Below are 27019 nucleotides of genomic sequence, written 5' to 3'. Positions count from 1 at the left end.
CCCTCAAAAAATCCAGTCTTTCAAAACTATACTCTTAATGTTTTGATTCAGTCACTGACTGATAAAAGCAATTGTTTGTGCAGCCTTAATCAAAGCTGAATGGTAAACAGCAAAGGCCTCCCTTGCCTTTATAACTCTTCTTGCTAAATTACTACCATTAATAATTATATTAATGTTTATTGTGGGTGCATTAAAAAACTAATTGAGAATAGAACATTTTGTGCTTAGTGCTGCACAGCTTTAGAGGAGCAGATCAAGTCTCTCTTTTGACAGAGGTGGACAAGGGCTTAAAAAGCATTCAAAGAGAACAAAGCATTTATTACTGGTTTTCCAGTTGATTATAGAGGAGTTTGGATCAGGTTAACTTAACATTCTGCCCTTGCTTTTCTATTGTTCTAAAACCATAAAGAAATTACAACATTTTCATGAAACTGAAGGATGGTGCAAGAGTTCTTTGCTTATAGGAATCCAATATGCACAAAGTTTTTCAATTCTTGGCTTCTCTTGAATTTAAATTTCATGTTGCTGTCAATATCAATGGATCAATTTTAGAATTTAAATGTTAATTGAATGCTTTTAATTATTTCCTGTTTATCTTAATAGGTAAATGAATGAAGAATCTTATCTGAACTGTTTGTAATCCATATTCTCATGTTCTTGTAAAACTTGTTTATTTAAATTATATTAACCTGGTAACTACTCAATAACTCTCCCTTAAAAGTTTCTTATATACAACTCTTGCTTCAGATCTTAGGTTAAATTTCAGGTGAATCTTTACTTAACATTTTCTGACTAGAAGTCATTTTCCAAACCAGAGGAAGATTTGAGCAGAAAGGGAATTAGCAATGATGGCATCAGCTGTCAGTCACTCAAGTGAAAGTTTAATAAATTTTTACAACCAAAATTAATAACTTTAATAAAGAGATCTGAGCTCTCATCAATCTAAAATCTATAATTTAGAAAATTCTTACCTGTTACTGATTCAGAAAATTACTGCTGTTTCTGCACATTTCTGTCTTGGAAGGACAAAGGTATGTTGTAGCAGCAGCAGTTTTCTGTGTCCTAGCAATCCAGAAGAGAAGGTCTCCTCACTGTTTCTGTAGGTAATTCAGATGGCATCTCTCTCCCTCTCCCCCTCTTTCTCTTGCCCTCCTTCCCTCCCTTCCTTCAGCTTAGCCAATGAATTCTGCTTTATGGTTATGGTCTGATTTTGAAATTCTGGCTCCCTCTGCTGTTATATAAATACAGAAATTCTACAGATACTTGAGAGGAACAGCAGCTTCAGGAAAGAGCTATGAAGCTGTACGAAGCGCGGCACCCAGCCGTCCTGCACGCAACGGTGTACTCGAGTGGAAGCACACTGAAGCAAAGGGACAAAATACAAAAGCAGAGCCTAATCCCATTCTCCTTGCTGAGGCAAGATTTCTGTAGGGCTCAAAGAGAATTTTGCTTCATACATATGAAAATGTTCCCAGTATCAGCTTTCTCAATTTTTCCATTCCATCACAAACTGCTACTGAAATTTTATTTTAGAAGGATCCAGACTGCAATTCCTTAAATTTGAAACTGGAAGAGGTACATTGTTACTCAAACAAAGAACTCAGAAATGTAAGAGCACTGTGAAAGATGGAAATAGAGGAAAAGGATTTGCAAAAGTGCCAGTTTTTATTTATATTTGTCAAATCTTTCTCGTGAAAAACCAAGAAATCAGAGTTGCAAATTTTTCTCTTGCATTGAGAAACTACACACACAGAGTATTTCCAAGGGCTGTAAAAGAATAACCTTATTTGAGTCTTTACTTAAAGTGTTTTTTAAGTTATTGGCAACTACTTAACTAGTTCAGTGGCTAATGCTGTTCTGGGGCCCTTCTAAAGGTGTGATAAGTAGTCGTAGCAAATATGTGTGTATTGGGTTTGCATGGCATGGTTTTGGTAGTGGGGGGGGCTACAGGGTTGTCTTCTGTGAGAAGCTGCTAGGAGCTTCCTGTGTGTCCCTCAGTGCTAATGCCAGCTGGCTCCAAGATGGACCCACCACTGGCCAAGGCCGAGCCCATCAGCAACAGTGGTAGCACCTCTGGGATAATACATTTAAGAAGGCGGGGGGAACCCAGCTGTGCAATTGCAGCTGGAGAGAAGAGTGAGAAAGTGTGAGAGAAACAGCCCTGCAGACACCAAGGTCGATAAAGGGGGGGCAGGAGGTGCTCCAGGCGCTGGAGCAGAGATTCCCCTGCAGCTCATGGTGAAGCAGGCTGTCCCCCTGCAGCCCATGGAGACCCACGGAGGAGCAGAGATCCGCCTGCAGCCCATGGAGGACCCAAAGCCGGGGTAGGCAGATGCCCGAAGGAGGCTGTGGCCCTGTGGGAAGCCCGCGCTAGAGAAGGTTCCTGGCAAGACTTGTGGGCCTGCGGTGAAAGGAGCCCACGCTGGAGCAGGTTTGCTGGCAGGGCTTGTGACTCCGTGGGGGACCCACACTGGAGCAGTCTGTTCCTGAACGACTGCATCCCATGGAAGGGACCCACGCTGGATCAGAAACATGTAATGAACTGACCGCAGCCCCCATTCCCTGTTCTCCTGTGCCACTGAGGGGAAGGAGGTAGAGAATTCAGGAGCAAAGTTAAGCCCGGGAAGAGGGGAGGGCTGGAGGGAAGGTGATTTAAGATTTAGCTTTTATTTCTCATTATCCTACTCTGATTTGATTGGTAATAAAATAAACTAATTTCCCCAAGTTGAGTCTGTTTTGCCCATGACAGTAATTGCTGAGTGATCTCCCTGTCCTTACCTCGACCCAAGAGCCTTTACTGTATTTTCTCTCCCCTGTCCAGCTCAGGAGGGGAGCAATAGAGTGGCTTTGGTGGGCACGTGGTGTCCAGCCAAAGTCAACCCACCAGAATGTGTTTTCATTTGTATTCATGTAGTGTGTCAACAGAAATAAAACATTTCAGTATCAAAACAAGTACAAGCTCTTATCAACTAAACTAACGGTGAAAATAGTTTTTCATTCATACTGTATTCTTTCTTCCTTTTTTTCTTGTACTGGCTATTACAGATGTACCTATCCACTTCAAAGGCTTAGCTGACATCTTTCATCATTAGAGAAACAATCAAAATAGAAGAAGGAATATTAAGTCTTTCTAGGGTATTTTGGCATTTCTCACGTCTTATGATTCTGAGAAAGATAAAACTGGAATCTGTGTGACAAATGGTCTGAGCTGGAAAGTTGTCCTTAGTGGTTCTTTCTTCAGGGCATCCCTGAGTTGCTTCTTATTTTCTATTACTTATTTTTCCCACTCTCCTTGTCAGGAGCTTTATTTATCAGCTAGTTTAACCAGCACCCCATATCCTAGCATTTCCCTTTTACCCAGATGCCTCAAAAGGAGATGACCTCTCTGGTCTGGCTAGGAAAGGGGATGTGAAGTCTGTGCTCCAGCTGAGAAGGCATAAGCCCACGCAGATCTGGAGCCTCTTCCCAGTTCCTTAGGAAGAAGAAGCTTCCTATCTTACTGGAGCCAGAAAAGCTGAAATGATTTATTTAGCTGGCCTGTTCACTTCTGTTTCTTCCTTAATTTATTTATCATGTTTATTTGTTCTGCTGTACAAAGCATTAAAGAAAGGGGAGGAAAACCACTAGGAAATAGACAGTCCTTGTACTGAGGGTTATTTTGATTTGTGAAGGTGTTCTCATCCCCCTCACCTTGCAGCATTCCTGGCCCAGCCTTATCTCCACACCTTGCAATCTTTTAAAGATATACTGTGTCGCTTTTATTCTCTAAATTCAGACATTTGGGCAGAGCCTGCAAACCAGCAAATTAGCATCTGCTCTCTTCTTAAAGTCAGCAGAGAACAGCCGCAGCACTGTTTCTGAAAGACTGCTCGGGGCTCTGCTGCCTGCGGATCAGGAAATGACCTCACCACCAGTATTTTGCTATGGCATCTGGGACTTTCTTCTCAACAGATTTTTAGGATGAATTGCTGTATCAAGGTTCTGGCCTTTTTTTTTTTTTTTTAATGAGATGAATGGGGCTGCATTAGAGTCCTATTAGACACATATTCTTTCCACATGGTGTCCAAACTGCAGAGTGAAAATATTCACTGTTAACAAGCAAATGTGGGAGCAGCACTTGGGTCACTCCAACCCTGCACTGGTTCACACAGCTGGGGCTTATATGCACCCAGTAGCCACTGAGCGTAAGCCAAGAGACATGGTGGGGCTGGAGCTGCCATGAAGTAGCCGTCCAGACTGTAGCATAGCAGGGACAATACTGGAGCTAGCTTGGACTGAGAACAGCAGCAGCAAGACAAAGATGCAGATGTCTGTTTCCTCGTCCAGATGACTTGTAGGCTTGTTTTAGCACCTTGCTGAAAGGGATGCTGGTGTCTGAGCTGTCTGGTTTGAGTCTGGCCATGTTTAATTTCACTGTATAGTGGAGACGATTGAACATATATCTGTGGAGAGTCTCTGTGAGGATCCTGACCCACTAAGGCTTTTCAAAAATGCATAAGCAGGACTTGTATGAGGGTGCATAAGGGTAGAAATTCCTTTGTATGCAGGACACTTGCTGCTGGGAAGCAACGTCAAAGTACTGCACTCCCAGCTATTGCTAGTCATATGCTGGTCAGACTGGCCGTTTCTGTTCATATCAGTAGGTTTGCTTTGACACTAGCAACCAATGGACCAGCCCCTGTTTGCTGTTGATAGGGAAACGAATAAAGAAACTGTAGCTGGTATGGCATGGGGCACAGAGACCTAAGAAGGCTTGCTTCCATTCTCAGTCCACGGCACGTGCCCCTGTTAGGGGAAGGCACTTGGGAACTGTCCTGTTTTCTCTGCAGCTTATTACATAAGACAGTTGGACTCCATGGAGACAACGCATTTCAAGGGGTACAGATGCATGGGTAAATAGTCCCCTCTGTGCTGGCCAGATAACTCCTTTCTGCAAGTGGGTATGGTGACAGCAAGGTCTCTACCAAGAAGTATTCACTGGGTGCAATAAAGTATTTCCCTGGGAGTGACAGCAGTGGGATTGCAACTGTATTCTGGATGCTTTGAGAGTCTCCTCCAGTGCTCTTGTGTCAGATCTTCAGCCGTATTAACCTTCACTGATGGAGCCCTGATGCTCTGTCTCTTTCTTTCCTCTGAGCATGGAATTTCAAAGGCCAATTCTCCTACAGTACATTTAGCAAATCTAATTGTGGTCCAGCATCTGGAAGCCTGCTCTCTCTGGCACTGTTAAACAGTGAGCAAACAGTGTCCACAAAGAATAGTACCAAGTACTCAATGACGAAAGTATACGGAGAAAATGTACCATGGAACAGGACATAGTCCACGCGTGTGCTAAGCTTAGCAGGTCTACATGGCATCCTTGCAGATATTTTGCACAAGTTTAGTTTGACTTTGTTTTGTCAGAATCTCTACCTCACTCTGAAGCAGAATTGATATTTTAATCCTTTTCAGCCTTCTCTAATTTGTTCGTAACCCTCCTTCCGTGGGGGGGAGCTAGTGAAACCGATGTATCTTCCCAGGGATTTTTCTGAACTGCTTAAATGATGTTCAAGCCTTGTTCCCTGTTCAAGAACAGGAAAGCCCTGTTACTCCTTCCCCTCTAGGCAAGCCCTTATAAATGCATCTAGTATATAAGAAGCTGATAGCACGATCCCTTTTTTACATATATATCTCCTTATATATATAGCTGGGTGAAATCCTCTTACCTGCCCTCAGCAAGTAGAAAAGTGAAGGCCCCTCCAGTGTTTGCTACTTGCAGGTTGGAAGGGTCATAGCCAGCTCCAGTGATGTCCACTCAATTACTTCCAAGAAGGCACAGGAGGATCTCACTAAAGGGAGCCACTACTAAGCAGTTCTAATTAATCCTGAGAGCCAAAGATTTAAGAAGCTACCATTTAATTGTATTTCTCATTTTACATGCTTCCTGGAATCACCTTAATGACTTCCTGGTAGTACCTGGAGCCATGGATGGGTTTTGTTCTAACCACTGGTAAGCTGTTTTCCTTACTATGTGCAGGTTTTCTGTTTGTATACTCTCAGCACTGCACTTGAAAATAGACCATGTGACTGTGGTTTTCCACAACAGATATTAAAAATAAGTTGTTGTTTCTATCAGCTGAAAATATTTCATTGTAATACACTTCAGCAAGGTAGAGGTAGGGCAGATGATGAAAACACTTACGATGTCAGTGTTGAATAAACTGAACATACTCAAATGACTTATCTAGGCTTTTTAAGCTGTACGGTGCTCTTGTTATAATTGCTCTTAATATTGTCTAAATATGTTTTATAGGATATTTCTCATATAAACCACTTTCATGGATTTTGTACCAGGCACAGTGTAGTGCCTGAAGTCTACTGACTAAACATGCTTTATAGTCTAGATTTTCTGTACAAATACCTTTCATCGGGTTGTTTGTCAGTGGGCTTTGATCTAAACAAGATTATTGCAGGAAATTCTGCCCACTATGGAAGGCCACAGAGCTATTTATATGGCATTTCTTTGCAGTAGGTTGGACTCTCAGGCACGGGCTTGCCTTTTTTATAATATACCAGTCATCTCCTGGAGAACATCTCCTTGTGCATCTGTACTAATGGATTGACCTACACAAGGCACCAGCGTGGGAGGAGGCTTTCAAAGGGCTGTTTTCTTCTTTGTTTCATCCCATTCTTCTAGTATATGTGTCCTTGGGGGAATGTCAATGAGCATAATAGCATAATTAATCCTTTTGTCTGGCAACAATTTATTTAATACCTGTTACTCTATAAGCTAGATGATTTCCAAATCAATGATTAAATTTACAAACATTTACAGTTACCATGAATTCTTCTGTTTTCAACAAGACCAATCAGTGACCACTTAGAAAGAAAAGCAGGGATTTGATGTATGTGAAAATTTATTTAACTCTGGATCCCAACAGGAAAAAAAGTCACAGTTATCTGTGGCAAAGCTTGGTTACAAATGTGTCTGTTTTAAGACAAACCACCTAGTGTCAGAAATTAGACAGATGTGGCACAATTAGGGCTGTGAAAGGCTTGAAGTGAACCCATTCCTCCTGAAAAAATGCTGCTTTGCTGCTTTCCTTTAAAGGAGAGATCCAGAGCATGTTCAACTGCTAGGGTGGGTGCAGAAGAGGAGAAACACATCACATGGTCTTAACCAACTCCATTGTAGACTTTGCAGCTTATGTCAGGATTAGTCTTCTTCACCACACGAATGGAACAGCTTTTCTTGTGGAACAGGCCAACACAGTTCACCCTGTCATAGTTCTTGGGGATTGAAACCCTGTCATTGAGAAAAGCAAAGAGAAAATCAGCGTTGAGACACAGACTGAGAAGGATGCTTACTAAGCCACAGCTATCCTGGAGCAAGCTACATCATGGATCAATTTGGCCTATAGATTCCATTAATACAAGTGCTATGGATTGTCATAGGAGGAACACAAAGCCCTGATCATGGCTGTTAAGAGATGAAGCGATTTCCTTAACGTTTATTCTGGTTTAAATGCAGTTCTCACTGGTCATTCTGTTAGGGATTGATATAAATTCCCATACAGAGACAAAATTGGGATTAATTCTGTTTTCGCCATTCAGACTAAGACTTAAAAAGTGATGAATCACCCCAGCATGAATACTTCCCAGCCGAGCCTCTTCTCAGCATAGGCTGACTCCCTCCCTCCTATGGTTGAGAACAGCCAGAAACATTCACTGCCAAGGGTTCCTTGAGTTGTATCCTTCTTCACAGATCCTTTATGGGACTTTTCCTCCCTCACCTCAAGAATTTTTCCAGCCTTATGGGGAGATAATCACTTCACACCACTATATTCAGGAAGACACAGCTTTCCTTGATGTGTTACCTGCCATCTGTGAGGCAGGAACAGGTGAGAAGATTTAGAAAGAAAATTATCAGAGCAGGGCACGTGTGTCCTGTTTTGATAAGCAGGAAGGGTGGCCTCTTGGCAGCATGGGAAGGATATGGAGCAGCTCTGGCCTGATTAGATGCTTGCAGGCAGGCCAATGGTCTGGTGCAGAGCTGGAGAAGCCCACATCTATATGTGTTATGGGGTGTTTAGATATGTGGAGACAAGCTGCTGAATAGAAGGAGGAAGAAAACAGAGGCTAAAGGGAACCATGCACCCAGTTAGTGTCAGAATCAAAAGAAGGACTAGGTGATGAGGAAGACCTGTGTGCTGGAAAGACCCTAACTACATTTCATTTTGTTTCTTCCCAAAGAAGTCTATGTGATTGCCAGATTATTCTGCTGGGTCACAATTAGAGCTAACTGGGAAAACAAGCAGAGGAATTTTGCTCATGCGAGTAGGACATTTCAATGCACACTTTCAATGAGGTTCTTTAAGTCTGAACATTTCAACCATTTCCTGAATAAACAAACAGCAATTTGGATGAACTTACAAGCTGCAGCAAATCATTGCAGTTATCTTACACCTGCATTGGTAACAGTCTTCAGTCTTCCACACCGCACCAAAAACATAGAGGTTTCTGTTTGAAAGGCACCCTGCATGCACACATCAGAAAATTGTAGTTAGTAGATCAATATGAACATGTATGAATAGACGTAGATGACAGTCTTGTAATTGTGAACTGGCAATCAAAGCACTGATTTCCAGAGAGTCATACCAGGGGAGAGTCTAACCCACTGCTCTGCAGAAAAGATGCTATGTCTTTGTTGCTGAAGTGTGCATGAGTGTATGACATGGAATGATAAAGTGGTAGCATCTGTATACGACAGAAGTATTTTTCTGCTATTGCAATGGATCTGAGAAATGTCTTAGCTTATGGCTGTGGCTGGATTTTTCTGCCCTTTCTCATATTCAACATACAGGTCTAGACTTTAATTTCCCCCTTCTCCTTCCCCCACAGTTCTTACTAGGCTTCAGCTTGCCCTGCTAAACTGAATTTAAACATAAGCTGTGTTGGTTTTGCTTTGATTTTAGTGTCAGGTACCCCCTCATGTTAGTCAATGCTGCTTAAAAGTACATGGGGTTTTTTTTTTGCTACGTGGGCAAGGACTTCAGTTATACTCAGCCCAGAGGGTAACTATGGAATATTCTCAGTGTACCAGAGGTGCCTCCAGGCAAATTGATTGCTGAGTACATAGCTGTTTGGATCATTCCTCAGGAAAGAATGTATTATACTAGTCCAACATTTCTGAGAAAAAAATGTTTTGAATCTCTGAATTAATGCTTCAGGGAAGTCTAATATATTTGCCATTCTTACCGTATTTGCTGGCTGGTCTAAAGTAACAGCGAGCATCACACAGGGTCCTTGAGTAGAGGAGGATTAGGCAAAAGAACAGCAGGAATTTCTAGAAAAGAAACAAGAATTTTTCTTTAAAATTAGGTGGTTTTTTTCAAAGGTCTAACAGACTAACTTGCACAGAATTAAGGATGAGTCCTACTATTCCCAAGAAACTCATATTAAAAAATACTTCCAGTGTACACACACACACACACAGACACAGACACAGACACAGACACAGACACAGACACAGACATACACACTCTAAGCTGCTAACTCACCATACTTGCGTGGGCTGCTCACATTACATAATGAGGAGTAGTGTGTATTTATATACATTGAGGAAACAATGGCCAGGCAAAGGGAGGTGATGTAAATGTGGGCACCCCGGATGCAAATGGACATTCTAACCTGTTCCGATCATTGATCAGAATGTGGCACCTCAAAAGGTCTCGCAAAGGCTTGTTTTGTGCACTGACATACATTGGCGTCTTGATCTCCATTGTGCTGGTGTAAATCTGAAGAAACCCCAGTAGGCAAGCTAGTTACTCCACATCAGCCTTGGTGTCAGGGGAAGAGTCTGACCCCCAGAAAGCTATGCCTCCAGAACTGGCAGGCCATCAAGGAACAGTGGGGAAAGGGCACATGCTAAGCAAGGCAGCAGAGCGCTATTGTTCGGCTGACCTGCTACAAGGAGATCACCCCCAGGCATGGAACAGGCCATTCATGCAGTGCAGTGGTGTGGAGAGTCCACTGTTCTCCCACTGATTTATTATAATTTCAATTATTTTATGAGAGACCCATTATTTTGTTCATATTTAGCGACCTGCAGGGACTAGCTGTAGTTTTGTATCTCTTAGTTGCTGAAGTAAAGCCAGGCCTGGGGAAGAGAGGAAGATCACCATGACTAGATAGCACCTTTTTGGCAGCAAAAGTTAAATGAGCTGTGCATTGTCTCAGCTGGGAAACGAATGCAACAGTCAGGATGATTGTCACACGTGGCTCCCTTCCTGACAGCAACAACAGTGATGCTAAGGATTGAGGGAGGCAAAGAAAGAAAAAGTGCCAGTTTTTTTTTCACCCCACGCATGCCTTGCCCCTAACACAGCTGGAATCAGACACCAACAGCAGTGTTGTTTCTGCAACACTAAAATTAGGACATTTCTTTCCATACACATCTTGCTACAAGTGTCCAGGTCTTTGTGCAACTAGACCATTGCAACAGTATGTGAGGCTGCATCCCAAAACCAGCCAGAAAAACATGCGCAGATCCCTGTGGCTGCATCAGGGGCTTTAGGGATCCAGAGCTTTACTGAATTGGAGCACAGGCATAGCAAGCTTTAAAAGTTTAAATTTATTAGAGAATTCCCAGCGTAATGAATTGTATTAATTCTATTAGCATGGCTCTTTCAGCACACCTGCATTTAATTACACACCTTGGTTGGTATGGGTGAAGTTGTTAGCTTCCACTGATTGACAAACAACTAGAGGAGGCAAAGCTGCTCTGGAAGTGGTTTTGGGATAAAAGGGGCAGTAGCAGAATGGATGTGGTCTCTTGAGGGATTTGGGGTGAGGGGGCAGTGGTGGAGGAAGTGGTTGCTGTTTGTTGTGACAGAAGATTTCATTTATGTAAGTTCCTTTTGTTTATTTGTTTGTATGTACTTAGTGAGATGCTTTAGAGCTTCTGTTGTAGTTTGCTTTTAACTGTGCAGTGCGGTTGTGAAGTTTTGTGTTAATCTTGTGGTTCTGGTAGATTACCTTCTCTGTGTGAGGTTCTGCTACAAGAAACAGTTGTGGTATCTAACACAGTGCCTTAAGAAAATGCTCCCTCTCTGGTAATCCTTAAATGAATGAAGTTCTGTTTGAAGGGAATGATTTACTCAGAATTACTTTCCTAGCACTTAGAGGTAATAAGGTAAAAATCTAACATGTATCTTATACTGCTAAGCCTTTAAGTATGTGATATGTTGTTTTCTTTTTTAATTTTAGTTGAAACCATTTGATTAGGGTGTAGTGTAACGGAGGCCAGACCTGCTTCTGGCCTCTCTCTGTGGTAACTCTTCACAAATTTTGGGCTGTTTCTTCAGGAGAGGTAAGTGTTACAGTGTATAATACCTGTAATAAAAGTATAGTTGCACAAAATGTAACAAGCAACTTCTGACTTGAAGGGTATGGTGGATTCTAAATTATTCTCTTACTTAAGATTATTAATTTACTTAATTAGCTGTACTTCCTTGGAGATAAAGAAGGTTTTCCAGGTCAAATGGGTGACAAAGGAGTAGAGAGGATTATCTGTTGTGCAGATGTAAATGAAGTTACCTTCTGGGACTGCAACTGTCCTTTGGAGGTCCTTCCATTAAGGGAAGGTTACGTTGTCCTAGCCTAGCTTGCCTAGTTGATGGCTGGGATGGGTGAGTAGGTTGAGTACCTCTGAGACATGAAGACGACGACAGCTTACTGGTTTCTTTCTGTACCTTCTCCCTTAGGGCCTGTTGTGCTGGAAGGGCTTGCAGCCCAGCTCTTGACATACTGACTCGAGTCAAACAACTTCCATCACTGACTGTGGGGGTATGGCAGCAGTTAATGTATGGGTGTCCTTGGCTTCAGGTCTGTGAAGCGATGCGAGAAACGTCCAGCACTGCCTTTCTCTGCTTATCTAGCTCCTGTGTCTGTCAGGGAAATTGCCAAACTAAACTGGTCAAATAATGTAGTGGCACAACAAAAATAGTGACTTTGTGCCAAGCCAAGGAAGCAATTCTGTCCTGGGAAGCTTTTGCTGGTTAGAAGGATTTCGAGTTTTCTGAGGAGATGCCTGGAGTTGGAGGGTCTGGGCTGTGGCCCTTCACTGAACCAGAGGAGTGCTTCTGTGGTGACTCCAGGTCACCAAGGCTCTGACTAGGGTATCAATCCCACTGATTAAAACTCACTCACATTGAAAACATTTCTTCAGTAGCCTTTAGTAGCTTTAGACATATTCTTCTGGTTGTCTGTTGCTTAATCTTGTGTTTTCTGATTCAAAAATACATAAACCTACTGCCTAATTACTAACACGATGGTGGGCTTCAAAATTGGATTAAAACATATGAATAAATCTGACTTGACTTTAAAAGGGTTCATATAAATCTGTTTTAGAGAAACTACTATGAGAAACTGAGATTCCTTCTGGCTCTGACAACTGTTTGCTGCTGTTTTGAGTTGAACTCATGGCAGTGAGCCCTTAGCTGTGTTCATGTGTGTGCAGCTCTTGGGAAATCAAATGGACTTCACGAGACTTAATATTTTCCCCCAAAGCACTATTTGTGTCACCTGGCCCTTGCCAGTGAGAACATAATTTGTTACTTATCAGAGGTACAGGAGCATCAATGTGGCCACCTCTTGTGATGGGTGATCCTGCTTTCCCTCTGCGGGAAAGGATTGACTTCCTCATGCTTTTAGGTTACGCCAATGCACTCTGCCCAAATCCTCTCCTTTACAGAAATTTTTAAAAGTACATTTCTCTAACTTTCCCTTTCTTCTCCCATGAGTTCACACCTTTTCTGGTCTGGGGCAGTTGGCTGTTGGGTCTTTTGTAAGTGTAGGGGTTTAGTGTATTTTAAACTTGAACCACTTCAAGTTGCTTAGCCTATCTGCATGCTCCACTTTGTTCAACTTGGCTGTGTTTCTGAACACTCTCCCTTTGGAGCAAAAATTGCATTCTCTAACTGCTGCTCATGCAGAAGGCCTGACTTTTTTTTAACTTGTTCAGCAAAATGACATAATACAAATGCAGTGTACCTTCCACTATCTTGAAGAGAGCTAAGTGTTGCTTTTCCCCTCCTTCAGTACTAGAACTGGGGAGGGGCTCTCAGTCGTCTCAATCTACAAACTTATTTAGACCCCAGGGTCTCGCTTTCCTTCAGCAGGAATTGACCATTTCATAAACATGAGTCTCGAGTACAGGGCAGCTCCCTCTTGTTTTGTTGGCTATGCTGCACTCATGTTTTGGCTCCTTTCTTCCCATTCCCTGGAGAACATGCTGCAAAGCATGGGGAGCTTCAGCTGTAACAGGCACATGAGCATGTCTGAGCTGGCATGACATGAAGAGACAGTTAATGGCCATACTTAAATGACAGTGCCCCTGGGTCACTGCTCAGGGACGGATGAACTGGACTCTGCCAGGCTGGAATAGCAATGTCTTCCTGTTAGACAGGGGAAAAAAATACTAGAAGAACAGTATTGCATGTTACTATCTTTGGTGTAACCTAGCTTGAAGGACCATACAAGGGATTAACTCTAGCTTAAGTTTGGCATGGAAGGTTTGCATGTGCCAGTGATATCAAACTGCAGCGGGCAGAGAAAAACAGGATTAGAGATTTTTGTTTTTCTCTCTCTGACCTAGTGAGTGAGAGCTCTGCCTTCTTTCAGCAGTGCAGACCTGCAGGTAGGTGACCACTGCCAGTGCTTGCCTTCATCCCAAGGAGTGTCTTGCTTCACTTCTCAAGGGAGTTCCAATTGGGGATGAGGGGGAAGAGTAACTGCTCATGAACGTCTGGACCTTGCTTCTCTTATCCCAAAGACAAGAGCAGCCCAAATCCCTGAAGTGCAGCTATTATTCCAGGAGGGCTGGGAATAGGGCTTGGTGTCCATACATGCAGGTGGAGCCAGCCCCATGCTGTCCCTGGACTTCTCTGTGGGAATAGCAATGGCAGCTCTGAGAGGATGTCCTTGACTCTCTTCAGCATTTCAGAGCTGAAGTGATCCTTTAGCCTCTTGCATGGGACAAATGACTACACTGGTACCACCAGAAAGTACTGCTAAAATGGCTGGGCTTTGAAGACCTCTCTTTTAGCTAATGCTACCAGCCCAAATTCCCCCTCTTACTCCGCTCCTGTGCGAGTCTCTGCCACCAGCATTGGTGCTAGGCAATGAGCTATTTTGACAACTAACTGCCTGAAACAGCAGTAGGAGGCTAAAATATCTTAACACTGTCTTAGTTTGACAATTCTCAACACTTTTATATTAACAACTCTCCTGTCTTCACCAAACATGTGAAGGAGCCAGAGAAGCTCGTCTCTTGCCTGACTAGAAACCAACAAAGCCCAACCACTGCATGCTGCATTCTCCTGTCCTGCAGCTTTTCTGTGCTGAGTGCAGTCAGAGTTGCATGCTTGTCTCCTCCTGGGATCTTGGGTAAATAAATGTATGTGGCCCAAAGGAAACTGGCTTCTTGCCTGACAGGGTTTCATCCCCAAAGTAACCCCAATGCTCATTAACAATGTTAAAAAGCTCTCTGCTAGATGATATCTATCTGTGAAGATAAAAGTCATTAAGTACTTAATAGCTGTGCTTGTGTAGAGCATTAGGATGTTTGTCTAGCAGAGCTCTGTAGATTTTTTTTTTTTTTCCTTCCTTGTCCCCATTGGATCCATTAATTTAATGACAGTTTTGTCTTGACTTCAGCTATTCCTGAAAATACAGGTTTCTCACTAAGAGGACTGAAAACTATAAAACTGTTTCCCGGTAATAGAGGACTGCAGGAAGCTCTAGGGTAGCGATGGATGTCTAATTGATGATTCAATGTCACAAGACAACAATTTTCACTGAAGCCAAGGAGACAACTGTGCATCAGTTGAAAAAGGTGGTGGAGGGAATACTGAAGAGGCCATCAGAGGAGCAGCGGCTCTACAAAGACAACCAGCTGCTGGATGATGATGACAAGACTTTGTTGGACTGTGGCTTAAGCAGTCAAACCTGCTGTCCTCATGTTCCTGCCACGGTGGGCTTGGCTTTGTTCAAACCTGGCAATGGCACCTTTGAACCACTGCATATTGACCCCTTTTCAAGTACCCCAGAGTTACCTGATGTTATGAAGTCACAGGAGTCTGGTAGCAGCTCTAGAGAGCAAGCCTTGCGCTAAAGAGCTTCTCCTCTTTTGCCTCTTGAAGAGTGAGTGCTGGTCTTGTCTATGTTCTGAGTCCGTCCACTCCCTTCTAAATGTGTCTATCTGACCAATAAAGCATTGCAATTCAACTACATGATGTCAGTGTGCTGCAGTATCCAGGCAGCCAGCAGAACTTTTCCTGGGATCCTTCTCTCAAATTAGTGCTGGAGAAGAAGGGTGACAGCAGCTGGTTACATGTGCACCTCCAGAATTGTAAATGGCATGTTCTGCCATTTGTGTGTTTGGTTGTTTGTTTTTGTGGGTTTTTTGTTTGTTTGTTTGTTTTTTTCCCCTAGCCAATGTGTGTGACCTTATCAGCTCTGAGCTGTGGGGATTTTTTGGAGAAGAAGTGGTGTTGTGCAGACTAACTTGGTATACAAGCATTTGTTTATCTGTCTTCATCTTAACTCCTGATAGTAGTGCCTCTGAGGAGTTTAACTGGAAATCTTGGGGGACAGGGGTGCAGAAGGAACTTCTAGTCCTGCTTGTAGGAAGACTGTAACCTTAAGACCTGAGCAGAGGTAAGGTTAGCAAATAGAGCTTATTGCCTTCTAAGTTAAGGAACGTTGCACTAATACAATGCACAACAATTAATTTCTGAAGCTGACATTATGTATGGCTACTGGCATGGACTGTTGAAAACCTCTATCAACTGAGAAAATATTTTTCTCCAAAGGATTAGGAATTTACTTTCTGGTATCTGCTTTCTCTATTCTTGAAAGGCAAGTAAAATACAGTGGGAAAAGGGCAGTATAACCAGAAACTGATGTAATAAAACTGCAGTTTCAGAGGTCTGTAAGAAGGAAGTTGGTTACCACAGGCTTTAAAGCATGAGATCAATCATATCAGTGCTTCTACTGTTAAGAAAGCTTATGACGTCACTTCTCTTCCCAAACAAAATTTACCTCAGCATTATTTTTTCTATGGACTGGATTACCTATTTTAGAATTGGTATTTGACTTTCCCTTTCAGCCTTAGTGATGATTTCACAAGCCATCACATCTGACTCAACTCACACTGCCTGGCTGCAAGGAGCAAACTCCTGGTTTTGTTCTCTATTAATGGCCAGAGGGGCTAATGCATCTGTTCCCTGAATTAAACTCTGAAGTAGTTATTGCTAGCTTTTCATTCTCCTGTATGAAAGGTAATTCAGGTAGGCCAGTGTATGTCCAAGTTCAAAAACCACTGTTAAAACTACTCAGTCCTGTCCATGATATCTGCTTGGAGGTTTCCCTCTGTACAGACTGTACAGACTAAAACTTCTAAGATGTTGCTTACATTATTAGTAAACAGAAATTGAGTACAACTTTGCCAGCTGAATCAGGATCTAGGTTTGTGCTCTCTATCACTCTGACTTGTCCAGCCTTCCCTTCCAGCACAGCAGCACTGTGGCAGAACTGGGATGCCATCTAGTGATGTAGTGAAATTAGAGGAGAGAAAAAAGAACAATACAAACAAACCTCAGCAGCAATAGAAAAAGGAAGTTCCAGAGCTGTCATATCGGTAGATAAACAAGCTGTACTCATGTAGCTGGGCTGCATTTAGAGCAATTTGCTCAATCAAGCTCCTAATACTTTCCACTCAGCTTGCTGAAAAACTTAGGTCCTCTCTAAAATTCTTGGCTGGCAGTGAGCACCAAGTAAAGAATACTGGCATGTCACTCTCCATTTCTGGTAGAATTTGGGTAATTCTAACTTTCAACCCCCTTCTTACTGGAGAGGGATGCCAGAGTCCCCTGTTCAGAAGAGGTACTTGTAAGAAAATTAAGGGAGATGTTACTGAGGAATATTGGCTACTCAACAGAAATTAAATCCTAAGAACACAGGACTGAGGCCAGCCATCTAGCCAAACCAGATGCTGAATTTGTGTGTTATGCTCACAAATGTCTCTGCCAGGATTCATAATAATGTTAGACCTGATCTCTCATCTAACCCATTTGTATAATTTGCTGTTAATATTAGACAACAATGTTCTATGCTTTGAATGAACTTGTTCAATAGTCTTCATTCCAGAGTCAAACACTACAAATAAGAATGAACAGCTGAGCTGGAAAGAAATACTTTTGTTAAACAATCCAGTCTGACTTCAGGAGTCTAAAGAATGTTGAGTGAATACCACACCAAGACAGACCCTTGGCCATCACCTTTGGTGTGCAGGACATAGCATCCCTTTGTTCAGGAGGAGGGCATGAGTGGGAGAGCACCCCAATAAAATAAGCTCTCCCAGCCCCTGGGAAGAATCTTCCTCCCCATGCGGAACATAGGGAGACTAAGGGATAGCACTTTTAGGAGACATCAAGCAAGTGTCAAACTAGGAACTGAAAAGGGGAGGTGAAATGCCTCTGGGAGCTGTTGTGCTCTAATGGGACTGTAACTTGGCTCAGTATAGCATGTTAGGGAAGTTACACAGTCCCAAGCTGGTATTTCATAACCGTCCAGCTGGTCTCTCCTTCATACAGCAGACTAGAGTGACTTCTGCGTTACACAGTTTAGGGAATTAATTCTTTCAGAGTCTCTGAGCCATTATAGCTAGCTTTTAAACAAAACTGCCTGTTTCTGTCTCTGTAGATTTACCCCATCTTTGGCAGACCAGGGCAGCAATGGGAGAAACACCTGGAACTACAGTGGAGAAAATACTGAGTTATATTGGAGGAAGTTACCATCTCATGGTGGTAAAGGACTGCAGTTTATCAGTGCTCCATAGTAGAGATCTACTTGCAGTATTGACTACACAAAAGAACTGGAGCCCTGGAGAAGTGTAAAAAGCATGGGTCAGTGGTTGAGGCTTACACACTGAAATAAATGAAATGTGAAAACAATTGTGGGGGGTGGCAACAAGTGTTAAAGTAAGCTGGTCTTGCTGAGTATTTCAGATTCAGTATACAACTTGCATGTTCCAGAGCTTCATGTAAATATGTATTTTAAAGCCAATCAGTTTGCCCTAAAATAAACCACACCTTGGCCCAGGGAAACAAGCACACAACAAGAGATTTGAACAGAAACTTTCAGGCTTTCAAAAAGTGCCAAGGCAAACTTGCCTACCAACAAATTCGTTAACTAAGAGCAAAGTGAATAAGCAAAATTGTCATGAACTGAATTTATCTCAGTTTTTTAAATTGGCATGAAGCAGAACACGAACTGCAAATCTCTGGCTTCTTTCATATGCATAATGTAAATGAGATACTTTCCTTCTTGATGATTGTTTAAGTCAGATTTTATTTCTAAGATTGAGACAAAAATCTTAATGGAAACAAAATGTGAACGGATATTAAAACCATTAAGTTTTAAGTGATAAACACTGTTTAATAGGAAAATTTCCATCAGATTTATGTCCTGTGTGTTCCAGTGTTTGGTTTAAGAGACTTTGGTATTTAGTAGGCTAAGCTTTATCTTTCATTTTTTTTAGTGAAAGAACTCCTCTCCAGTATTCAAAAGACTAACCTCAAAAAGAATTACTGGGAGTAGAGGGACCAGGGTTAGCTATCTGAAAATGCTTTTTTTTTTTGTTGGTTTTTTTTTTGTTTTTTTTTAGCAGGGGTAGTGGGAGACCTGTATGCTACCAGGTGGAGAGAGGGAAACTGGGGGGACGAGAGCACACAACATCTTCTGCCCTGCCTGGGCTGTGTTGACTCCCAAGGTTCTGTAGAGTCTTTTAAACCTTTAATATGTTAGGGTAATTGCAGAAACTCCTATGTGAATATTTCCTTTCCACTATGTGGAGCTAGTGACACTGTGATCTAAGGCTTTGAGGGTGGGAGGGATGTGGTCTCTGTACGGGACTGTAGCTGTGTGTGTTGAAGCAGTGAAATACCAAGACAAAACATCACTCGGCAAAAGCGGAAGAGCGAAGCAGAGGTTTGTACACTCCATGTCTCCTTTCCCAATTTTGATCTTTTTGTCATCCTCCTACAGCTAGCCTCCTTACTACAGAAGGGAGCCAAGTCTCTGCTGTGATTCTGATGTTCCAAAACTGGATGTGATAGGTAACATCATCTGTTTCCATATTGAAACTTGGAGCGGACAAGAGAAGAGCAGACTGTTCACTGGAATATTTTTGGATTAGATGTGAAATGAATCTTTCCTACTTCTGCATAGCAAAAAGGGTAGATCCACATATCATAACAAGACTTGGCAGATGGTAGATGAAGGTGCTTGGGTGGATTTAAAATGTGGTTAAATAAGTTTGGATCATGTAGGAGTGCTGGTAGAACCGGCTTTTCTGGAATTTGGGTCCATTAAAGTCTACAAAGCCTTAAAAAGGAAAGTAAATACATCACAGAATCATAGAATGGTTAGTGTTGGAAGGGACCTTCAGAGATCATCTAGTCCAACCCCCCTGCAAGGAGCAGGGACTTATTCAACTAGATCAGGTTGCTCAGAGCCTCATCCAACCTGGCCTTGAAGGTTTACAGGAATGGGGCATCTACCACTTCTCTGGGCAACCTGTTCCAGTGTTCTACCACCCTCAGTGTAAAAATTTTTTCCTAATATCCAATCTAAATCTACTTCCCTCTATTCTGAAACCATTACCCCTAGTCCTGTCACAACAGGCCCTACTGAAGAGTCTCTCCCCATCTTTCCTGTAGGCCTCCTTGAGGTACTGGAAGACCACTATAATGTCTCCCCGAAGCCTCTCTTCTCCAGGCTGAACAGCCCCAACTCTCTCAACCTGTCCTCATAGGAAAGGTGCTCCAGCCCTCTGATCATCTTCATGGCCCTCCTCTGGACCTTCTCCAACTAGTCCATGTCCTTCTTGTGTTGGGGGCTCTAGAACTGGACACAATACTCCAGATGGGGTCTCACCAGGGCAGAGTAGAGGGGGAGAATCGCCTCCCTTGACCTGCTGGCCACACTCCTCTTGATGCAGCCCAGGATGCAGTTGGGCTTCTGGGCTGCAAGGGTGCATTGCCTGCTCATGTTGAGCTTCTAATCTACTATCACTCGCAAGTCCTTCTCCTCAGGGTTGGTCTCGATCCATTCTCCACCCAGCCTGTATTTGTGCCTGGGATTGCCGTGACCCACGTGCTCGACCTTTTGGTCACAAATCTTTGGTCACAGCTTACTTAAGACTTGGTGTTCCCTATGGACATGCCTTACAACTGAATCTGGAAGTCTCTTGTGGACAGAAAGACATCCAGATTTGAGTTAGAAAGAACCTTAAAGTTAATCTAGTTCTGCTCCCTCTGCCATGGGCAGGTACATCTTCCACAGGACCAGGTTGCTCAAAGCCCTGTCCAACCTAACCTTGAACACTTCCAAGGAAGTGGCATCCACAACTTCCCTGGGCAACCTGTTCCAGTGTCTCACCACCCTCATAGTGAAGAATTTCTTCCATGTATCTAATCTGAATGTACCCTTTTCTAGTTTAAAACCTTTACCCCTTGTCTTACCACTACAGATGCTGGTACAAAGTGTCTCTCCATCCATGCTGCTCCCTTTCTTGTGTCACCTCCTGTGGTGGAAATTAGAAATATCAATCCATGAACCATGGTGCAGTAGTTTCTCAGAAAATATTTCCAAGTCCTCTATGCTCAAACCTAAAGTGTTGAAAGTGTTTAGGCTATGACACTACAGTTACTGAGAAAATGAATACCACTGCCTTCAGAAATGTCATCAGAGCACCTTGCTTTTTGGTTACTATTGTATTCTTAGTCTTCATATTCTCTAGCCTGTAGTCTTCCTGAATATCACCACAAAGTCTGGATCTTATTTTTGACTGGACCTACAAAACATTTCCTTATCACTAAGGAACATCTGATCAAGACAATCTAATTATGTGCCTAAAAAGTTGGTTACAAAGTTTTTCACAATGCACTATAATTGACTGTCTGTGTAAATCTACCACAAGCAGATCCCAGTAGCTTCCAGATACTGGTAGATGTTAGAAAATAACTAACTCAGCAATCAGTTTTGGGTGAGTTTGGAGATAACTACAAAATAAACTGATGTTGTGACAGAAAAAAAAATGTCAAGCTAGCTGTGGCAAGTACATGATCAAAATCCCACTGTCTAAAGATAAGGAGGAAATAGGAATCTCTTGTTCTCAAACTACGGTATTTTGGATGTTAAGTGCTGAACTCTTATGTATAGCATCTTCCTGGGCTTCACAAGAACATTGGTTCAGTTAAACCCGATCTTGCGTGTGCTCCTGCTGATACCTGTGTCTTATCTGATGCAGAGAACAAGACCTCAACCAGTGTTGCATGTTTTTTGATAGCCTAGAAAGAAAAAAGTGGGAAAGATGCAGCTCAAATCATGCAGAACACTTACCTTGATGTCAGTGCCTTATGGGCTTTGTGACACCTTTATCTATTTGTGCAGTGACATTTGCAGTTTTGGATTGTAAACTGTTGGATAAAGTACATTACTGTGGGCACTCTTCCAAGAGGGCACGTGGCAGGCAATTTTAAAAAAGTGTAACCAACAGGGTTATTTTCCTGGGGAAAGAGAAAGGGAAGCAGAGGTGGAATAAAACACTGGTGTGTAATTCCTAGGGTCCCGTGTTGCTTACTGGAGCATGTATGGTCAAGGCTGACAGAAGCTGACGTTTGCCTCACCCCTGCAGACAGCAAGACCAGGCCCTGCTGACAAGGTGTGTGCTCATTCCATAATTTAAAATGAGGAACTGTGGAAGCTCTGACATGCTCTTTCTGTCACCAGAAAATAGAGCATGGAGACATAGGATGCTCATAGTCACTTGTGGAAAGAGGCAACTGAACAAATGTACCCACAGAGATTCTGAAGCAGCATCCCAGGGAGAGCTTATTCCAGTGCATGTAACCCTCTCGGTTATTGTTCATGGATTTGCTGAGCTTGTTCCCTTCTTAAGCCCAGCCCAGATGGGTCTTTCCATCCAGCCACAATCCTGCCTGTTAGCCAGAGTAATAACTTGAATTTCTTAAGGGTTAATCTGAGTAAAAGACCCTTTATTTTATGCAAATCCCTGGTTGAGGCCTGGGTTTGCTGTGCTGTGGATGCAATGGAAGTATAGTGCTGGGTTAGACTGGGGAGCTGGTGGCTCTTGCAGTTCATAGGTTGAGCAGGCTCCAGGGAACCATAAAGGATAAAGACCATAATATAAGACATTGTCCTAGCAAACAGTGTTCATAAAGATTTTTCAGTTGCTTTTCATTTATTTCTCATGTGTTTTTGGAATGTCAATTCTTTCAGTTTCTATCCTCAAAGAAGAAAATAAGTCATACAAATTTCTGATGCTTCATCTAACTTTATTTTAGCTTTAAGATACAGCTCTGCACAGATAACAGAATATATATACTGCCACTGAAGTATGACTGAAGGAGAATTAAAATTAGCAGCTACTGAGCATGCTTAAAAATGTTGGCTTTAACTTCTGCTCTCAGTGAAGGTACAAGTCACGTCTTTCTTAATGAGGAAGCAGAAGGCAGAGAAACCAAGGGAGTCTTTTGCGAGCAGATATTCAGTTTTATTATGTGTTAGGTTTTATGAGTAGATTTCATTCAACAGCTGCATTTTTCAGTGTTTTTGGATTTGTGAGAGAGAACCCTTAAAAAAAAAAAAAGGAAATATCCCTCAAATTCACAATCCTTCTCTGTTAGCCCACCCACTCATGGATTGCACATTCTTTTGACTGATCATCTTTATTCACTACTATATAAGTGCAGGTCTCCTTGTTGAAAATGCTTACGCACTTCTCTTCATCGTAGCCAACTGGTGTTGCATAGCTGTCATTGCAAAAAGAAAGACAGAGGTGATGAGACCAAGAAGTAAACAGCTTCCATTTGAGATGGTATCTACACTTTTAATATGAAGAGGTTACCCTGAGGAGGTGTTCAGAAGCAGAAAATGGAGCTCACACAAAGCTCCCAGCTCAAAAGCTACTTAGCCTGCTGCTTAAGGGTAGATTAGGGTAGAGTTGTTATTTAGTGATCTGATTTACACCCAAGGGATGTTTGTTGTGTTTATTTGCTACTCAAATATCATTGATTTTTCTTTTCAGCCACTGGATTAGGAGCAGTAGAAAATTCTTATGTGTTCTCTCTTGGATCAGTATCTTGCCTGAAATGTTAGCCTCAAGAAGAATTAAGTCCTTCTTTTTAAAAAATCAAGAATATTTGTCAGGAACTTCTTACATGTGAAGTGATGATGGTGTTGGGTTAATGCATAACTGATATGAAGTGAGTGAGAGAAAGATCAGTCATTTCTCAGGGACTCCTGTGTGAAGGGAAGTGCTTTGTGATGTATCACAGCAGTGGGGGAAAACCACTGCTGCTCTGAACTCGCCTGGTGCAGCAATCTATTCCACTCCTGGTACAGGAGCAATCAAAGCAGTCATCGGTCCTCCAGTGGGAATCAAATTCATGCAGCACTCCTTCTGAGTCATGGCAGCCTGAAAACGTAGTACGGAGCAGCCTTCAGTGTCACACCTATTGCATTAACAACGCTCTTACTTGTACAAAATGGGTGGGAACTTTGTTGCCTTTTTACACTAACATCCCTAATCTGGCAAACATGGATGTTCATGAACAGCGCAGGACTGCTACTATTCTAATCCATGGAGCAGGGTATCCTGGGTCCCTCTGTTTTCTGTGGTTCTCAGTAGCATCAGGTTTCCTGAAGTAGCTTATCTTTAAGTGCCAGAATCAGGGCACCCAGCAGAAAGACAACTAGGCACAGACCTGATCAGAATTAAGAAAAAGCTTTCACTTCCCCCCTCTTTGACACCACCTATTGTTAACTTCTCATTTAGAGCAAGACTAAATCTGTCCAGAAAACTTTTCCCAGTCCTCAGCTGCAGGAAGAAAGCTCACATTAAAGACAAAGTTCCTGTCCGACAGTCACAGAACAGACTTCCTAAATAAGTGATCTGGAAAGCAGGATTTTATGAGGACAGGAAAAGACAGAGTGGAGGATTTGGGAGTTTCTAGGTTGTGTCTTTGCATATAGATATATTCTGTTTATTTGGCAATGCTAACTCATTTTTGTAGTAGTAGTACTAGCTTTTCCAGAAAAAAAAAACCAACTCTATTTTGAGGCACTTGGTTTATTTTGCATACTGGTGCACATCAGCTCTTCTTGTGTCCAAATAATTGCATGTTTCTTTTTTGAGTGCTTTTTTCCCCTGCAGCTCCACTTGTCTGTAGACTGATAGGCTAGCTGTGTTTAGAAAGGGCAGTCTCAGACTTAAGGGGAGCAGCCATTCTGTTCTTAAGAACTTGCCTTGGGGATAGGGAAACAACTAATGAGTAAATTGAACACTTGCCAATCTGTTTCCTGCTTTATACTGACTACACACACATAGAGAAAGGTCCTTCTTCTTTCTTTGTATTTCTAAATGTGCTGCCACAGTGAAAAAATGAATTAGGTTATCCATCTGCGTGAAGTAATAAGCCTATGCTACTTCCTTGAATAAAATTAACTCATAATTTGGCCTGTGTGATGCTTCTCAGATAAACTTTTCTTTTTTGAAAACATATTATAAATTCCCTGCTTTCCATACCCCATTTCTCACCATTTCGTAGTGGTTTCTCTCCACTGTTTCCACTTATTTCTAAATTGTGGTAAATTGCACAGAATGAAGAAATAAAATCAGGCAGTGCTTGTGGTGATGTCTGTCAAGTTGACTTCTTACCTTCATTCTCATGATCAGACGTCCCTTGCTTCAATGGCTGAAAGAAGCAAGAAGCATTGGACAGTGGCATGCTAATAGCAAGAACAAGAAGGCAGGCCAAGATGGTTTTCTGAAAAAGAAAGCAGAATTCATATGAGTACTTAAGTAACTATTAAGATGTCTTGATTATAAATACTACTGTAAGAAATAGGAAAATGGTTTCAAATAAAAATCCAATTGTCTTTCGCAGTTCAGACACTTTAACATGCAATCAGAAATAATGAACCATTTAGAAGAAGCAGAGGCAGAGCATTGTGTGGGAGTGAAAATAAGTCTGTCTTTCCAAGCTGTTAAAATTAAGCATTGCCTGAGAGAGGACTCATAGACCCAGATACTGTTTGTGAAAGGAGTGTGTTCTATTCTTGTCCCCTTCCCATTCATTTTTCTTGTCCTTATTTTCTCCATAGGTTTGGTCACAGTCTCTGCCACTAATCTCACTTACAGTTTGAAAAACTTCTTCACTGGAGTCTGAGGAACCCATTGGATGTTTCACTCTAATAGTGAAGCATTAGGAACAAGTTAAAGAACTTCAGCTGAAGTTGAACACTCAAGACTTGGCCCTGCTTTGAGCAGGAGATTGGGCCAAATGACTTGCAGGTGTCCCTTCCAATCTAGATAATTCTATATTCTGTAACCTTTGTCAGTACCTTTTTTCTGAAAGTTCAGCTTAAAATCCCTAGCTAGTATCTTGTCCTTCAATGTTAGTTTGAAATGTTCAATGGGCTTTCATTGGGGATATGAAGGAGATAAGTGCAAGAACTCTAGAATAGAATTAGCTGTGATGAATTCAAAATCTTGGTAAGAGAAGAAAGGTAGACCAGGAATAAACAATGACATGTATACACACACACATTTTGTATATATATGTGTCTGTTTTGAACAGAGTAGAACTGGTGAGTTATAAAAAGAAGTGGTACCTGAGAGATAAGAGGAGGAAAAACTAGCATTTTATTTTGCAGAAGAGAGGTTAAAAGGCACAGAACTGCAACAGAGCTGCAAAAGAGTAAAAATTGAGTTAACATTTTTGAGTTTAACTGAATGTTCAGACATTATCCAGACTTTTCACAAAAATGAAGGCAAGTTCTAGACTGAGATAAAAGAGCTTCTTTCTGCCAGAAAATAGATTATCTCCAAACATTACATGTAAGTGAAAAGAAGTTATAACTAAAAGCCTTAGCTGGAGTCCTATTAGACAACATCTGCAATATAGGTGCTGATATATTTTAGGCAAGGTTCTTATCTGCCTTCTGAGAGTACAGAATTTGTACTCTCTGCAAGTTACTTAGATATCCAAGCATTGAGACAAATACAGCAGAACCTATTCTAAAATCTATAGCAACATACCATGGTCTTTTACAATATTCGATAAAAGGACTCACCATCTTGGAGAATTATGAGGCTTCCAGGAAGGAGACAGCCTGTATGAAGCTCATCTTCTCAGGGAACTTATATAGAGAGGGAATTTATGATACCAGTCCTTGAGCAAACTGAAAGTGCATTAATAAATTAGTAACTCCAATAAGGTTTCTGCAAAATGACCTCATGGGGTGGACATCATTAAAATAAGCCAATCATATACAGGAAGGTTTGGCTTTAAAAGGCACTGAAGATATAGGTGTGTCTTTTGCACCACACCAGATATGGAAGGCATTTATGGGAGGTACTTCAAAAGAAACTTCAAGTGTGGAAGGAATATTTAGCATTCATCCTCAGAAACCCATTAGAGATATTGTGGTTGTCACCCACAAAAATTTGCATGCTTACTATAAACCATGTAAAGCAGGGTTTCTGTGGAGAGCGGTTGACATCTGTAGGCCCTTAGAAAAGGGTCCTAGATAACCATTTTCTTCCTTGTTCAGTTTTCTGTCATGTTGACCCATATGTTCAGGTCCTCTGGGAAAAAGGAGGTATTACATATTTTCTTCCTTAATCCTTGTAGCCAGGGAGAAATGGTCCCTTTCCTGCAGAGGCTGTACATGTCAGAGGCAGACATACTTTCCAAGTGCTTAGGACAGTAATTTGGTAGCAAAGGAGTCAAGTACAGCCCCCTTTTGCTTAGTTTTGGTCTAATTGGTTCAAGTATTTCAAACTGTGTAGCCCTGGTAGGTGAAGAAGTCTTCCCCTTATTACCAGGGCTGCACGGTTCGCAGTACCTGCACTAACTACTCTGCCTAACTGTGTTGCCCTGTTGTG

At 42.0% G+C, this 27019-nt stretch overlaps 2 protein-coding genes across 2 annotated transcripts; one reads left to right on the top strand and one right to left on the bottom strand.

Annotated features, from left to right (window-relative positions):
• The first annotated feature begins 14791 nt into the window (after nt 1-14791).
• Nucleotides 14792-15154, top strand: ELOB (elongin B). Its single transcript, XM_010118654.2, is given in 1 exon segment — nt 14792-15154. A coding segment is annotated over 1 exon segment (363 nt).
• A 7228-nt stretch (nt 15155-22382) lies between these two features.
• On the bottom strand, nt 22383-25814 carry LOC104478335 (beta-microseminoprotein). The gene is made up of 4 exons (XM_086752469.1): nt 25744-25814; nt 24788-24896; nt 23440-23545; nt 22383-22880 (listed from the first exon to the last, which is right to left on the bottom strand). The coding sequence occupies exons 1-4, from the start codon at nt 25771-25773 to the stop codon at nt 22751-22753; spliced, it is 375 nt and encodes a 124-aa protein (XP_086608595.1). The 5' UTR covers nt 25774-25814; the 3' UTR covers nt 22383-22750.
• Between the last annotated feature and the right edge of the window lie 1205 nt (nt 25815-27019).

This window comes from Chlamydotis macqueenii, chromosome 7 (genome assembly GCF_036417535.1).
Source record: "Chlamydotis macqueenii isolate bChlMac1 chromosome 7, bChlMac1.mat, whole genome shotgun sequence".
Taxonomy (NCBI): Eukaryota; Metazoa; Chordata; class Aves; order Otidiformes; family Otididae; genus Chlamydotis; species Chlamydotis macqueenii.
Note: the sequence above shows the minus strand (reverse complement) of the source record. Positions and strands in the feature narration are given on the sequence as shown.